The following is an 18518-nucleotide window of genomic DNA, read 5'->3' as shown; positions in this document are numbered from 1 at the left end:
TTTCCTGAAGATGAGCGCAACGAACAATTACAATGGAAAGTTCAATGGAAGGCAACGTCGAAAGCAATGTCTTTATTGGAAGAAAAATGTACCTGTGAATGACAGAACATTGAATGTATCCATTACCAACGGTGGAGCTATCAGAAAGAAATGCAGTTCATATTCGTTGCCTATATTTAGAAATTGAGTGAATATGCCTTAGAGAGAAGAGAGTGCAATACTCTCCAAAAAGAGTATTTTCGAAAGGAAGTCAGTATTCTCGTGAACGAATGAGTATGCTTGAGAATGTAGCAAAATTACCTTTTGAGTATGGGTGAACTGATAATTCATTACCTGTGATGTAGGTGATCAAGTATCGTAGGTAATTAAGCATGGTAGGTGTTTATTTGTCGTACGTTTCATTACCTGTGATGTAGGTGATTAAGTATCGTAGGTCATTAAGTATGGTAGGTGATTATTTGTCGAACGTTTCATTACCTGTGATGTAGGTGAATAAGTTTCGTAGGTGATTAAGTATCGTAAGTGATTGAGTCTCGTAGGTGATTAAATCTTATGGGTGATTGAGTCTCATAGGTGATTAAGTCTCGTGGGGGATTAAGTATCGTAGGTGATTAAGTATCACAAGTGATTATGTCTCGTAGGTGATCAAGTCTCGTAGGTGTTTCATTACCTGTGACGTCGGTATTGTAGCTACGACTTTCGTCGTCACTGAGAGGATCACAGTTGGCCAGGGAGTCCATATGAGGCACTGTAGAGGATACATAGACATGCAAACAATCATTTCGCTAATACATTCAACGGCAACATCCATTAAGAAAAGACAGAATAAAAGACTCATTCAAGTTAAAAGTTATCATGCTATTCTGGGTATGCAAATAGAAATCAAAGCTTAAGTACTTTTTTTTAAATTAATAACCCCCCCCCAAAAAAATCAAGTTGGATATTACCCACTGTAATATAAGAAAAACACGTAAAAAATTCAAACGTTGACAAAATAATCGAAAAAACACGTATATAGATTATGGACAATTTGCATAACGAAATACAGTTAGAGAACAATGAGATAAATGTACATCAAAGAAAAAATTTCATCCACAACAGCTAACATTAAGGAGCGAACCAGACGATAAAACCATTAAAACCATTTATTTTACGTGAAAACAAATTCGATCAGGCAAAAACAAACATTTCTACAGTAAATGAAGAGGTTAAGCTTAATTAATTAATTAATTGAGCAGAGTATCCATGATTTACGTCGATATTTAAAGGGAGTTTTTGCTACATTCAACGATATGAAGCAATTTAGAATTTAGAGAAGAAAACGTCGATGAATTTACATCACACAAGAGTGTGGTCGACGACATTAAAAGCCATGCTATGTAAGCAGAAAAACTTGATGAGCACTTTTCTTTTAATTTGCATTCACTCAAGGAATTGCGAGCGAAATCGCTCAAACTTCTTAAGAATTCCCTTTCGATACTCCATAAAAGGACGTACTAAACTCGGAAATGACTGCCGACGAGTTCTTTGCATCTGCGAGTAAAAATATTAACTTTGTAAGATAATGTAATGCAGCTCAACGTCCCTTTCAAGCCATTATTTTAACAATCTAAGAAACTTGATCAAAATAGAACGATTTTCAATCATAAAGTTTACTTTTCCACCCACGTGGCGCTTGGCTCTACTCGATCATCCATGATAAACATACGATTATTCCCGATTTACGTGACTAATATTCAATATTTGACTCAGTGATAACACAGTTTATACAGCTTTCCCGATCACTTGTATTTTGTTAAATTACTCAACAAATTTTGATAAATTGGCACAGTGATAACACAGTGTATACAGCTTTCCCGAACAGTCATATTTTGTCAAATAACTTGAAAATTTTGTCAAATTGACCACGTAAAGTGCTATACTTCAGAGATTTGAATACACGAAGTTCCTCGAAATGCCGGGCATCAGGTTTGTATTTTCACTAACGACTAAGGGCTCTGAAATAGGCCGTTTAATTACAATTGCAATTAAAATAGCTAAACAGAAACGTGAAACCAACTGGAAATTGAGTGCTGATTACGATTAGAGTTCAGTTAAAGCAAGGATCACGTGCTTGGGAAATCATGATTGCTAAAAATTTGTGCATGCATGATACAATAAAACTATTTTGAAAATTTACTGGGCGTTTTCCGTCGGAACAATTATGACTCGGAAGTTTTGCCCACAACTTCACTGTAGACAAAAATTCACGAGAGAAATACTATAACTGAGCCATGCTAAGCATGATTTATTTCTGAGACAAATTAGGTTTCTTCACTTTTCCTTTTCATAAGCTGCTGTTGTGATTTGGGTTCTCATATCAAAATCGTCTTGAATCTGCAGTTCAGATCGAACAAGCAATATGAACTGTTCAACGACTTTCTAAGACGCAAAGCTGTTGACAACTTTTACAGAACTCGAGACTGAACAAAAACCTAAAAAAATAAACAGTACAAAATCAGTTTTTAAAACTCGTCCTCGTTAATCTCAAAAGTGGGAAAGAACTTTGATCTAAGCCTGAACTGTTTAAAAACTTTTAATGAACTAGAAACTCGCAACTATACAAAACATTAAGTCAATTATAAACTCTTCAGAAAATCGTAACAAACGCAACGCAGATTTAAAACTAGCATAGAGCTCGAAACTGTGTCAAATATTCTACAAAATATTTAATTGTCAAAAAGTTTTCAACAAAGAACTTGCTGCGGATTTAGTTGATTTGTGCACGAGTGATTTAAACGCAGATCTTAACTGAATACTTGAGCAGTCAGGACTTGTTTTATGATGTATAACTCATAGACGCTTAATAAGTAATAATAGGGTAATAACCATCGAATTCACACTATTGCGTCTAAACTAAAAAAATTACTCGACAGATAAATGTAAAAGTAATTATATTAAATTATTTGAGAAAAGTACTTCTCCATCTACGTAGGTAAGGAAATTTTTTCCCAAAAAATACAGGTTGCTACTTTAGTCAACAGAAGAAATTTGATGACTAAATTGAAATAAAAGGTGACTTGAAGAATGTGACAATGCCAGATAACTGTAATAAACTCGTTTGAAGCTACACTAAGTAGCTTCTTCATACTTTTCGCATGACGAATTAATCGTAGCTTCAACCAAATCAACGCATTACAACGAATAAAAAACAACAATTGAAAACTCTAAATTGAAATAAGTGATGATTTGAACATCGCTAGAATAAGTACGTAAAGTCTATTCGCTTCATACTAAATGACTTCATAAGAAAGCCACAAGAAAAAATGTCCCAACAAACGTATTCAATGTTGGAACCAGCAAGCGGTCAAATACGAAGCTCTATTTCAACAATAACAAATGAATGGCATGAAATACAAGCCAGAAATATAAGAAGAGTACGTACGACTGTCAAGGGACACAGTGTCAGCGCCTTGCGGTGACACGGCAGGACTGAACTCGCCTGATCACCGAACGAGAAGTAATTTATTTTTAACGAGAACGAGAAGTAATTTTTTATTACGGCTCGCACTGGTAATTGAAGCTCAAAGTCTACCTAGCCTAACTCCATCAAAAAGTCATTTTAGGTCATTTACTTCATTACTTTAATTTCGTAATTTATTAAAACGATCTTTACTTTATTGAACCCGTCATAATAGAAAGATACAATAGAAATACGGAATAATAAATAGAAGAAATGGGAATAAAAATATCGGTTAACGTTCCTCGGATCACAGGGGATTCTGTTGATCGATGATATACTTACTAATTTGATCACATTTCAAATAAATAAACAATATTAACTTAAAAACACGTTCAGTAATAACTCTGATAAATATACTTCAAACTAACGACACATTTCAATATTATTATTATTATTATTATTATTTATGATAATATTTATGAATCGGTTATTTTAGTGCTGATATAGTAATCAATATTGTAATGAGAAAGAACTTAAATAAAAAATATAACTCAGTACTCACTGCAGTAAGTTACAGAGAGCGCATTTTTTCGTCCACGAAAACGTGAAGTCACGGACAGACGAACAGACAGACGGACGGACGGACGGACGGACATGACAAGCACAATAGCGTATTTTTTCTTAAATGAGAAAATGCGCTAAAAACGTGGAAAGGCCCGTTTACACGAGGGGTAACACACGGGCGTCAAGCGCCTCACCGCCCCTCTGTGCAGCGCCTACGTGCGCTTCAGGTGGGCAACGAAGCGTTTAAGGACGGCTTGCAGCCCATGGCCCATACTTACAAAAAAGTTATGAGATCGTAAGTTCATCAGCCAATCATTGACGGCCTTTCAAGCAAAATCCACCAATCATAAACAATAAAATAGAGAATAAGTAGTTAAGTTCACTTAGCAAGTTTTGAAGGTATGGCCTCAGGGAACTGACCAAAGAACTTCCAAACAGCACCAATTTACAGCCTAATGTTGATAGTCATAGAATTAAAAAATTCTGGAAGGAATAACTTTACCTACTGCAATCTGATAACTTTACCTAATGCACTTAAATTTATTTCGAATTGATATTCAACTTTGACATACCATGTAACCATTTCACGTGAAAACATTTTTTCCGGGAGCAAAACTATGTGTGTTGCATTCGAATTCACAGTACCTACAGCTGTCTCCTTATGAAACAAATTCGACATATTGAGTTTATAACTGAGTAATTCAAAAATCATGTCAGCGGTGAAATTTTGGGCTGTATTCAAAATATAGATGTATGTATATTCATTTTTTACCTATTTCCTTTCTTTTGTCATGCTCCTGACTGGACTTGCTAAAAATTCCAGGTGCCTATATAGGAGGCCTACAGCCGCTACGGCAGTCAGAAAAGACGTTCGGTCAACTAACATGGTTCATTTGTGAACGGAATACTCGCAGCTGCAATTATTAATTGATTGTTTACAATTCCTTTCAAGTAAATTTAATTGCAAATTTATAAGTAATGTATTTAAAACCAGTACACTACTTGTAGCCATTATAACACGATACCGAATTCTTGTAATCGATTTTATACCCATATAGTATCGAGAAATGTAATAACTTCTTCACACAGTGGGTTGTCCAGTCGTCAGTTGGAGTTTATACAACTTATTTTTCTAACACTAAACGGTTTAAAATGTACAAGTTTCATTAAATTTTCATTTCATTTCACCACTTGATGTGTCACAATAACAAAACATATACAGCATTCGTTCTATCGTTACTATAATTTTTAGTCAATAAAAATGTCATAGATCTCTCAAGGTTAATACATTAACATTATTGCATGCCATACAAGATCAATGCAAACCAAATCACAAAAGATGATCCAAACCAACCAAATCACACTGAAACCAACGGCATACAAGATTAACACGTTCACTTTAACCCAACCACAACACTTGGGAAGAGACTTGGTTGTGGTTGCTGCGGTGTCACTATGAGAGTTTAGAAAAAACAACAGGTTGGATAGAATATAAAAAAAGTAGAAATGGAAAAACAGTAGGAGATTATAATATGCCCATAGAGCAAAGCTATAAGTTGATAGTATATGTATGGGTTTGGTTAGAGTTTGGAGAGAGGAGAGAGGGAACCTGACAAGGTTTTGTAAGGTTTTATGGAGGAGTAATGGGAAGGAAACCATGATACACAATGAGGAACCATCAACTTAACAACAAACTCTTGAAAAACACTCACTATTGAGCAGAGTGTCGCCCTTGTGCGGTAGGTTGACTCTGTTGTGGCTGATAGCGTCCAGGGAGGTCGCTGGTCTCATCTGCACTTGTCCGCCGCACTCGCTCGGCTCAGCGAACGATCCCAGCTGAGGGCGACAAATTATTGTTGTCAGAGTGTAGAGAATTTTAGAGAGAAAATTTTAAATGAGGATTATTACGGATTCCAAGTTTTCATATGGAAAAAAATCGTATAAATAGAATAGTATGAAATTAAATGGAACTGCGATGAAATTACCAAGGGTACGGGAAAAATTGAGGCTAAAATGATTATTGTTATGGATTTTTAAATAGTTCAGAAAAAATTTAAGCCTCGTATTAATATTTGAGGAATACCGAGAAATTTAGAATAAAACTCACATAATAATCTTCAAAGAAGATCGCTCATAAATTTCAAATGTACAATTGGAAGACACTAATGAAAAACCAATATAAAATCAGCACGGTCTGTAAGTTAGGTAGGTCCTACAGCATTAGCTAGGTCCATTCGAAACTATTTATTGCCAGAATAGGGGACTAATATCACTACTTCACCAGTACACACAAATTTTGTATCAATACTTTATTTCCAATTCAAGTGTAAGACCTACGTAATTCTCTAAATGCACACCAGATCAAAATTAGTATCCTTGAACGAGGAATTTTATGCCGAATTGGACAGGCAATAATCGGGTTAACAACACTGCAAACCAACCTAAGAAATGAAAAATACATCTACGGAAAAAATTTATTCGATCTTAGAGGTGAGCCATCAAAAATGGATACAAATGAATTTTCAAAAACTAGAATATTTCTGGAAAGAATCAATAACAAGAAGTCGAAATAATGCAAAAAAGATGCAGCCCCAATTCAACGAGCCTCTTCCTCTTCGATTAAGTTAAAATCAAAGCAGAGCGAAAAGGTAGTTAACTTGAATGACCGAGCTTGATATAAATTATTTATCCGCAATGAAAATACTGATCGCCAAGAATACAGTTGTATGATAGAAGAGCATTACGATCCACTTAACAAATAATTTTGTGCGAAGTACTTAAAATAAATACACTATGTAAGGCCTAGGAGTTTGACTCGAGAAATATTTAATAACAGACTGAGAATATATTGCTCTCTTGACTGGCTTAATAATATCTAATATCGAATTAGCAGATCCTGAAATCAAGAGCAACTCTTCAAAACGATAATTATTCATTTTGATAAAGATTGTTGGACAATTTTCCAAATTTAAACAACAGACTGGAAAATGTGAATCGCAAACCCATTTTGTAATTGTAGATCGCGGCAGGAAAAATCAATCAGCAACGGTGCTATTGTTTTTAGTAGATGACCTCAACGATGCGTGATTAATTTGAAATTTAATTCCGAGCGAGCAGCATGGCAATAAAAGAGGCAAACAAATGAATATTGCAGCATATTTGGGTTGCTAGAAGTAAAAGGCGAACATTCATTTGGGATTTGATGAAATTATATATTGTGGGTAATTTTTTAGCTTGAATAAACTATGTATTGAAATTGGCCTCCTTCATAAATCCATCACAAGTTCAGCAGAAAAGTACATACAGAGTGAGAATTGATAAAAATCCTTCGTAGATATATTTTTTCTTTTCTACTTGTATGCTAATATTTGTACGAAACTATAAGTAAGCACTTCAACAAATCTGCCGTTATCAACACTTTCGTTCCGTCAAACACGAATGAAGAAACTTTAATTCGAGTTCTAAGCTGAAAATGAATTGTACCAACATTTCTTTATTTGTAGATCATCTCCCGAACGTATTTTCTAGAGCCCAAATGTTTCTTGTAGCCTAAATAATTGATGTGGTATCACCGTCGGCATTAATTTACCAGCATATCTATCGTGAACCCAACAACGAACCCAGAAGCTCAGTTAATATTCTACGTACGATAATGACCAGGGGCCATACTTTCAAAACTGGCTAAGTGAATGTAAGTACTTACGCTCTAATTTCTTGCCTATGATTGGTGGATTTTGCTTGAAAGGCAGTCAATGATTGGCTGACGAACTTACGATGTCTTAACTTTTTTTGGGAGTATAGGCCCAGGAGCCATACTTTCAAAACTCGCTAAGTTAACGTAAGTACTTACGCTCTATTTTCTTGTCTATGATTGGTGGCTTTTGCTTGAAAGGACGTCAATGATTGGCTGATGAACTTACGATCTCTTAACTTTTTTGAAAGTATAGGCCCAGACTTTGTCAGAGCCAACGCCTCAGTAGACTTGCATTTCTTTAGATGTTACCAGAACGTCGGGTCTTTTCAATCAATCAGGTTGAACGTTTGAAGGCAATTTAGAAGCGGAAATGGTTGGCCAGCTGCAGCCATTAGTTGATGGTCCCTTGAGCGTGACCTTCGACGCTCCCTCACCGCAGTCAAATGAAGGAAACTAATGCAGGTCTAACAAAGATAATGGAAAAATGGAGCAGGTCTGACACCGATAATGGAGAAATGGTGCAGGTCTGACGCAGATAATATAGAAATGGTGCTGGCCTAAAAAAAATAATGGAGAAATGGTGCAGGTCTGACAAAGATAATGGAAAATTGGTGCAGGTCTGACACCGATAATGGAGAAATAGTGCCGGTCTGACACAGGCAATAAAAAAACGCCGGTTTGTCACAGATAATTGAAAATTGGCGCCGCTCTGACATAGTAAATCGAAAAAATGACGCAGGTCTGCCGTAGATGATAGAAAAATGGAACCGGTTTGGCACAGACAATAAAAAAATAGAGCCGGTCTGCCACCGATAGTAAAAAAATGATGCCGGTCTGAAGAAACCAAAAACAAAATGGCGCAGGTCTGCCGCAGATAATGGAAAAATGGTACCGGTTTGCCGTAGGTGTTATAAAAAATGTTCTTCACTCGATAGAAAAATGATGCTGCTCTATCGCAATAACAAAACTGATACCGGTGTACCGCAGATAAAATAAATTATATCTGGCGTAGAAAAAAGGCAGCGGCTACTGAAGGCAGCATCCGAAAATATCTTTTCTGCTGATGATGAAACATTTGGTGATCCTGCAGATAAAAATTCATTTCCAGTCAAAGCTGCCGCAAGTGTTCGAAATACGAGTCCAGACCTACAATTAATAATACAAAAGTTATGAACGTTTGCCATCATCAATACTAGCGATAAATGCAAGTTATTCAGAACTGCTTTTTCCACAGTTTGACTTATGGTTTGTTAAAATCTATTTTTCATAATTTGCAACAATTCTAAACATTTTACACCCAAGTGTTTGAATTCTTCGGTATAAAATTAGATAAATTCAAGTAAACACTCAAAATTTATTCAACTTTTAATGGGAAATTAAACTTATTCTAGCAATTCCGGAAATAAAGGTTTCTTGAGGTTCGACTATACTAACATTCCACTTCATAATCCGTGAAATTAGTCAATATCGTTGCTCACCATCGTCAGTCCCCGTTCTTTTCATTTGCCCTCTTGCTACGCGAAACTTTTTGCTCACCCTTGGTCCCGAGCCCCGTGAGCAGGTCGTCGCTAGCGAGTCCTTTCTCTGTGATGCGCTGGAATCCTTTCGTCTCCAGATTGGAAGGGAAGCTTTTCGGATTTCCTGAGCGAGTCCAACTCTATTGGTTGCCAGGGAATCCTGCAGGGTCTGAACACAGCAGAGGGGCCAATTAAATCATGTTAATAATGTCTTTGCAGTGAAGTTCATAACAGAGATGAAACATACGCCAATACTTAACACGAAACAATATAAATTCAATAGTTACAATTAATTAAATAATTGATCACAGTCGGGAAGGCTTTACTATCGAAAAGAATCGTCGAGGAATCACAAAGGCCTCGCTTAATTAGGTTTGAAGAAAAATCAGCGAAAAAATTATTCTTCATTACCATTAACCACATAGTTAATGAAGACGAAATGACAATAAGAAAATATAAAATTTCCCGTAACTAGAACTATAAGCGTACGTTTCAATCAATTTTATACTTTGGCCGTGCAAACACGAGAACTGCAAACACGATTTTCATAAATAATACGAAAAATGGGACGGAATGGTTTTGTCATATTATAGTGACAGAACATGACAGAGGTCGAGTAATTTAAAAATTACACGAAAAATAGACAGCCTCTCGATGCAGTTTCAAACTATTTCAACAACGCGTCCGGACAAATATTTGACCTTGAGATGGTGTATTTGTCATTACGATGACAGGGACTAGTCGTTGAAGACGCTATTCGCTAATTTGCATACTGAGCGCCATAAAAAAAGTGATGCATGGACTCGCATGGCCTCCAGAACAGGCCGAGAGACGTTAGCGTTAATTACAGACAAGAAAAAATTAATGTTCCAACAAATTCTTCACAATTCAAATTTTAAGTATGTGTCTAAGGCAGCAGAGCAAGTTTAGCAAAATAAGTCAAGTTATAAGAACCGGATTTGTTTGAACCGGATAAATCCAGAACAGAGCAGTGAACCGGATAAATCAAGAACAGAGCAGTGAAACAGATAAATCAAGAGCAGTGTGCCGATCTGCACTGATCTAAAAATTATTTGCTAGGCAGTTTCAGAGCAAAAAGAAGGGTACTAACCGTGCTCCGCTTAAAATTAATAACCAAGAGGGAAGAGAATTCTATGAGAGCAGAGGGCAAGGGCTCGAAAAGACCACATGCAAGCATATGTCAATCACCTCAAGAAGCGTAGCGACATTGAAATGTTTAAAACAGCAGTTCTGAGAATTTCTGAGTTATGAGCATTTCTGCTTTTGATACAGTTTGTTCAATTTTCATTCAGCTACTCTCCAACACACACACCGTCACCTGTGAAGGGAAGGGGCGCTGCCCGCTCCTATGTAACTCCACCATTCAGCTACTCTCCAACACACACACCGTCACCTGTGAAGGGAAGGGGCGCTGCCCGCTCCTATGTAAGGCCGGAGGGTCGGTGGAGCTGCTAAGCGATGCCCCAGTCCCTGCCATCCTACCCAGCAATGGGTCGCGCTGGTCACTCTCGTCTTCCCGAACTCGGCTGCTGTCGACCACAACGGGAGTTATCATTCAGAATAAAGTTTGTTCATAATAGAGTAGTTCTTACAGCAAACAATTTATTACGTATTAGTGATGGCACGTTTCATTTTGGTGCCACAATGCAACGAGACATTGTGGTTGGTTGAGGAGCAAATAATGTATGAATATAGTTTAGAAGAGTTTTTAATTATTACTTTAACTAACAAATTTCACAAAGCAGTCAGTTGAAATTTCATTCTACATGGAAAATAAATTTCTGTACACTGATTGTTTCTTCTTCAACAGATCAAATAATTAAGCTTTATAAGAAAAATAGCAGGTTCTAAGTTTAAAAAGCTCCGCTATACGAAAGTAAGTGTTTTAAAATTGAAATGTATCGAACCTGAAATCCTCATCCTCTTCTTTATAAACTTGGCTGACCGAGCTGGTCGTACTCCCCCGGACTCCTGGTCGGCTGGCCCCTGCGACGACACTCTTCGCTTCATCCTTGGCGACGCATTCTGCCTCGGTACCGGCGACGACTTGAACGCTGTTGCAGCCGCCCTCTGACGGCAAAGCTTTCTTCTTGCTTGGCGAACTCGTCGGTGAAGGCGTAGACCGACCGCCTTGAGGATGACCAAATGGTGGTGACACGGACTTCACATCCTCCCCAGAACCGGGAAGTCTGTGGTCCTCTGGACTGTCTTCCTCAGTGGAATGCTTAGGTTCAGACTGCCCCAGGGAAGGTTCTCGGGAGTTTTCTTCCCCGGGTTGGTCCAATATGGGGTCCATCCGTGACGACCCTCCTGGAGTTGTAGGCTGTGAGCCGCTACTTCTTGGAGACCGAGCACCTCTTCTCTTGGACCCCATGCGGAAGGACTGTCTGAAAGACGCTCGGGCGCGATTGACTGAAACAAGTACAAAAATTATTGTGACTTATTATATAATACAAACACAATTACAAAAATCATAAAAACTAACGAAATGTAAGTAAGTCATAATGCTAGTTCATCATCTGGCCAATATATCTTTTTTTTAAATCTGCAGTGCGGAATAAAAAATATGATCTTTCAGTCAAATCGCACAGTCCGCGGAACTGTGACGATACCTACTCAATGTGTAATAAAAGCAGACACATGAGCAATAGAGCAATTACGATCAGAGCTATCGCAAAAATTCCAATTTTCAAATTGATTTTGTGGAGTCCAATAGTTTTTTATTAACACTAACAGTATGCAATAAAACAGTAGGAAATTTATCAATATATCAGTTTCTATTACATTCCACCGCAGCAAGGATCCATTTACAAAATAACCGCACTAATAAGTTTAATTTCCGGCGGTTTTTGAGTCCAGAGAGTCTCATTACCACGAAGTGGCATTACGTGACTCACACGAGCTATACACTCATTACTTTGCGTGCCTACGGTCGTGTCGCCTTATGACGACCCGTTCACTCGAGGTCAAGCTTGTTGTCTCGATAATTAAATGACGCACCTAATGTTATCCACACTTGAGAACAGGGAACATAAGATTGACAACAATTTTTCTGACACTGACATCAATACTAAATAAAATTCAACCTTCGTTTTGATTTTTACGTGAGGTAGCTGGTGCAGTAGCTAAATCCTTGTGAGGCATTTTTTAATCAACATCTAACCACTGATAATATTTTTAGATAACACAACGCACGTACGAAATAAATTCTACTTCACAATAAGCGATGTTGATTATACCAATTCAGCATGATTTTGTAATGAGATGGGATAAGGAGATGAGATGCGACATACGTAAATGCCTTGTTTCTATAATAACCATTCAGCCATCAAACAATAAATAAAACATTAAATCAAACATTAAATCAGCCATCAAACATTAAATCAAACACAAGTTTCAGAGAATTGGCCATATTCTACTTTGTCCCACAATATGTAGCCTGCATGCTAAGAAAAAAATCGCTCAAAATTTGCTTCTACATGACCAGAACAAAGTATTTTCAAGATTGGATTTCACTGAGATTGCACTCAAGCAAAAATGTTTCAACCTTCTCAAATTATCCGTTAGAATTTTTGTTTTCATTACACTGTTATCAGAATGCAAATATGAAATTATTTTGTAGATAATCAAGCACTATAAATTGTGCATATCGGACTCTGATTCATGAATAAATTGAAGATAATATAATTGATATGATGATTCACTGAAAATGTAATCGATACCTATCTTCAATAAAATTCTCGGTACATTTACAACTAGGATAACAAACTGATGACACAGCCATTATATAACTCAGGCCGACGTGTGCTCAGGATATTTCCATAAAATCAAGTCGAGCGCAATCAAAAACGCTTAAATCAGGACTCTAGCATTAATTTTAGCGGGAGCCATTCACATTATTTGCTACGCGCTCTCAGCCGACGATGCTAACGACGCGAGAGTTGATATGTTTTGAACTTAGACGGAAGATCATCAAACTATGCCACGAAGATCCGTCGCGTGGCTTAAAAGACGAATATCCGAGGAAGCTCTGCATCCGTTTGGGTATCGGAGGCCAAGGACACAGCTATAAGTCGCCTCAGTCATGAAGACATTGACAAAACGAAGCGATTACTACTCGAGAAAACGCTCGACTTCTTCCCACAGGAGCACAAAAAAATTAGATGGCCCGCCCACCCGTTGATAGAGTATGCTCGGAAACAGGTCTGGACTGTTCTTATTTTTCGTATTTTTTTTTTCTTTTTGTGAAAGAATATCTGGTTGGATAGTGGATGCAGTAAGCCACGTACGCCAGACTGACACGAATTTTGCACCAGAAAGCCTTGCCTGCACATTGCCTTTTGTCGATTTTTCAAGCTCCTCCGGCAGCTGAATTTGTTTCTTTCCTCGGTAAGACGGCAAAATAAAATAATAATACTAATAAGTCTCGAGAAACTAAGGAATTTTGGGAAACCTTAAAATCATTTACCCCCGTAAACAATTGATTATAGAACATAGAGGGAAACAATGGCGTAAACTTAGATTCATCAATTAGAACGGAAACAACTTCTCAAATACTATCGTTAAAAGAATCAAATAATTACTACGATACAAACTTGAATAGTTTACATAGTTTACTCAAATTTACAATTTTGTTTTTGGTGCTAACGAAAAATTCCTCTGCAGTTGGGCTCACCATTCCAAGATATTTTGGGAGCTTTTTTTCACGCCGTATTGTACTAAAGATGGCACGTGTAGGCCGAATTTTTCGAGGCAGCAAGCAAAAAGAAATGGCAAAGCTACTCGGATTATCTCCGGAGCTCATGAGGTCTTTCTGTATGCAGACCGCGGCGTAGAGAAAACCTTGCATTTTTTGGCGTTGATCCAAGTATTTTTTGAACCTCATTATGTCGTCAGTGGTTTACGATAAATTCAATAGTAAATTTTTAGAAATTGTCGAGAAATGTGACGAATCAATCCTTCTATTTATCGTGGTATGATTTTCATGAATAATAAATAGGTTTTTGAGATGTGGTGATAATCCAAAAATCTTTGGAATTAGAAAGCATTGTCATCATTCACTGAGCTTCTTATCATTCACAAATAAAAATAAAAAAACCTCGTCATTCACAAAAAAAAAAATAAAAATAGAATTCGTCCAAGGACCACTAAAAGTTTATGATAAAAACATGTCAAGCGCAGTAAGCTGTAAAAATTGAGATCGCGTTTAAATGCCAGAAATTCGTTTTCTAACAAAACCACTAAATCGAGCATCACAAGGATCACAAAGGGGATTGAAGTGAAGGCAGAAATTATGAGGGATTACACAGCAGTAAACAAGAGGCCAGTACTTAAAGTCCAGGATGAAACGATTTGTCGTGATGAATATCCTGTGACAAACGATTTGTCGTGATGAATATCCTGTGAAAAACGATTTTTCGTGATGAATATCCTGTGAAAAACGATCCTCAACAAAGCAGAAGGCTATTCATGGAGGCGCCACGGCTTTTGGTCGAACACATGTCTTGTACGAGTAAATAAATGATAGCACAAACAGACTTTGAATGAGAGATAAAAACAGCAATCGTGTTTACAATCTTACCGGGAAACATGTTATCCATCAAGTATAACAAAAGCTAAGGATCGAGCGGCAACAAAATTTTCCATTTGATTAGCGATGTGCCTTATTTAGCAAACATTTTGAAAGCTCAGGATAACTGCTCAAATTTAATTGTGGCATTTCGTCGATCTTGGAATGATAAAAATAGTAAGTCCGTGAATATGCCATCAAGAATGTTCAGTGTATAACAAGAGGTGGAGGAAAATCATCCAACTGGAAAGTATTTACATGCGAGGAAAAATGAAACTAAGCTGCTAGGAACTCCATATAAGATACAAAACAATAAAGTTAAGCAATTTTTCTAACAACAAGTTTACAATTCAACTAAAGATTTAAGCATACATAGCGACCAGCGTTTAAGCCTCATTTTAATGTGGGAAATGAAGGAGCGCACGCTATTGATTATTAGCGAGCTTGTTACGTTATTCCTGCATTGCGGAAATCTGCAGAATTGTGTAATGGACAAATAATTTAATGCATAGCAAAATACAGGATTGCTTTGATGCCGGAAAAGCCCAGCGATATCCAAACTGTAAAACAAAATTGGTGCTTTATATTGAAACAGCGAGACCTCGCCTTATTCTAATAGGTACTCTGACTAAGCTCGCTATTTTTGGAAGCAAATCAATTAGTTTCTGATTTTTACAAATAGCAAGTTTAACCATTAATTATCTATCAATTTATTTTATGAAAATAATTAATGAGAACAAATTATTGTAAAAACGAAACCGTTGAAAATTATTTTCTCACCGGGAAAATAATTGGCAAAAGTTTTAATTGTGCTGAACGGAGTCAGTGGAAAGAAAATTTTTAATAACATTCTTAACACATACTCATACAGATTTCAGCAAGATATTTGATAAATAACAACAATAACAGTTTATAGGAAGGATTGACCAGCTCATGGGAAATTAAGCTACGACTTTTTATGATTAAGACAAACAAGACAAGCAATCATCTCCAGGAAACAATTTAATGGATGCGGTTATTGTTAAATGTATTCAGTCTGAGCATTAAAAAATCCTACAACTCGTGTACTATCAAGTCCCAGATTCGCATACAACTCTATAGTACTAAAGAAGTGTCTTACACGCTCCGATTTATATTAATCCCCAAATGATTAACCGCATTGATTTACTCAAAATAAATATGACACAAAAATCAATGCGCTACAGTTAGTCTCTTAAAAGGAAAAAAACTAGAGAAAATCTTCTATCCCTTCACATTAATGACCACTTAGAAGAGAAAGCAGAAAAATTAAAACAACAAAGAGAAAGTAAAATTATGTTCAGGGTGAGTCCGGCTTTGTAAATTAATGAACTGAGCTGAATAAATGAAGCAAATTAGGAATTCAAGCAAGAGGAGACAAAAGCATCATGAATAAACCTTGAGCAAGTCAAGCTCAGAGTGGACATAAAGTGGCAAGTATTTTGTAGATTTCATTGTCCGCGATTAACATATTACGAGTTTTTTTTTCGTGAGCATTGCGCCAAAACTGTTAGAGAAGGAAATCCAGCTTTTGCTTCATGTAAAAGATCTTTTCACCCGTTTTATTTATTCCTTTTATTCTATAGTGTTTCATTATTCTCGATTTATATTCATATATAACTGATCCTTTTAATTACTCAACATTAGGTCATCGCCTTGCCGTTTGAAACATGCGAATAACCGTTTTTTTAGTTGCACGATTAATGGCAGAGTTAGCAATTTATCTTCATTAAGCACAATTAAGTACATCAGCCTCGAGCGGAGTCTCCGAGACTAAGCTCGTCTGGACAAGAGATAAGTTCAGCTATAAAACTGGCGAGTAAAACCTACTCTGCTTCGTTTAGCGCGTGTCCTAATATAGAAATTTCTCTGAACTGTCTCAACAAGTAGAAATGAACTGTAATGATTATCTTATCAGTATATTACAACTTTAATGATTAAATAGTCAATGAATTTGGCAGGCGTTATAACAACTTGAATTCAATGTTAACTAGCTGAAAATCAAGGGCAGTTTTTTGCATGTGGCAAAGGCGCGACAGGCACTCGAGAGAGCACTCAATTCATGAGGCCGGTTCAACGAAAGTACTGTCAGTTCGTTCCATAAATAAACATGATCGTCAAATGGTCGTGAATTTACATACGTTCATGTGAAACGATAAAGAGAAAATAAAAAATTGAAGTATTAGAGTACCATAAAACCATGAAAATAATCATAAAAATGGAAGCGAGTGAATTACGTGCATTACCAAAAAAATGGAGGAATAAATAAAAAAATTGACGTAATCCACTCATCGGTAAACCATTTAGCGAGCTGATTTGTCGCTCTACAGTAAATCTATTACAAACGTGAGCAAAGTTAGAATGTGTGAGCTAGCCAAAATAATATATCATTGGTATGTATTAAATATTTGGTATTAATTGGTGTTATTGGTATTATTGGTTGGTATCATTAATATATCATATGGTATGTATTTAATAGTACCTTGTAATAAGTTTATATAATTCTATTATATAATGGTATGTATTAAAAAGTACATAATAATAATTTCATTCACTCACATTTAGACTGAATGCTGTCCGAGAGGCCATCATCAACAGCGGTGAGGGCGGGTGAAGTCAAGTCATCAAAATTGACGATGAAGACGCAGCTGTCGCCGCCCTCGCTCTTGATGGGACAGACCGTCGTCAGGCACAGGAACTTGCTGCCTGAAACATCATCATGTCATAAGAATAATTACATTAATACAAATGAATTCAGGTATACTAAAATATTTTACATTATTTGCATAATTATTTATACCGTCGTCAGGGACAAGAAGTTGCTGCCTGAAACATCATCAAGTTATGAGCATTATTGCATTAATACAAATGAGTGCAGGTATATAAAAACTTTTACATTTTACACATTATCTTTTACCGTTGTCAGGCGGAGGAAATTGCTGCCTGATATGGCACCATGTTATCAGCATAATTGCATTAATACAAATGAATGCGGGTATATATAAATATTTTACATCTTTTTCAGCACTACTTATACCGTAGTCAGGGACAAAAACTTGCTGCCTGAGACGTCATCATGTCGTTGGAATAATTGCATTAATACAAATGAACGCGGGTATATTAAAATAATGTAAGATTACATCATCACATGTAAAAACCATAATTAAAATGAGCTAATGATTATTCATTCATAGTTGGTGAGTGAATTTTATCAGAATTCAAAACAAAACAAAAAAAGTTGAAATTATTTTCACATAGTGAGCGTTGTGATTTAAGGATAGTAATTGCAATGGAATATTAAATTGCGTAAAGCAACAAATAAAATCATGAAATTGTTCGAAACGTGTATCTATCCGACTGTGTCATGATAAAGTAACGATACTAAACTTTCAGTATTTATCTTAGCCTTAACGAAGTCTTTCATCAATGACACTTATTAGACCTATAGACTGACAGGCACGTTATACCGTGCATCACAATAATGCGGTACCGTGCATCACAATAATGCGGTACCATGCGTCACAATAATGCAGTACCGTGCGTCACAATATAATGCTGTACCGTGCATCACAATAATGCGGTACCGTGCATCACAATAATGCGGTACCGTGCTAGTCATCAAAATTGACGATGAAGACGCAGCTGTCGCCGCCCTCGCTCTTGATGGGACAGACCGTCGTCAGGCACAGGAAC

At 36.7% G+C, this 18518-nt stretch overlaps 1 protein-coding gene across 1 annotated transcript; it reads right to left on the bottom strand.

The window, feature by feature from the left end:
* Positions 1-382: 382 nt before the first annotated feature.
* On the bottom strand, positions 383-17794 carry LOC125178616. The gene is made up of 8 exons (XM_047882820.1): positions 17743-17794; positions 17385-17531; positions 11146-11650; positions 10632-10767; positions 9237-9386; positions 5719-5842; positions 671-748; positions 383-405 (listed from the first exon to the last, which is right to left on the bottom strand). The coding sequence occupies exons 1-8, from the start codon at positions 17792-17794 to the stop codon at positions 383-385; spliced, it is 1215 nt and encodes a 404-aa protein (XP_047738776.1).
* Between the last annotated feature and the right edge of the window lie 724 nt (positions 17795-18518).

Source organism: Hyalella azteca, unplaced genomic scaffold (assembly GCF_000764305.2).
Source record: "Hyalella azteca isolate HAZT.00-mixed unplaced genomic scaffold, Hazt_2.0.2 contig11414, whole genome shotgun sequence".
Classification (NCBI taxonomy): Eukaryota; Metazoa; Arthropoda; class Malacostraca; order Amphipoda; family Hyalellidae; genus Hyalella; species Hyalella azteca.
Note: the sequence above shows the minus strand (reverse complement) of the source record. Positions and strands in the feature narration are given on the sequence as shown.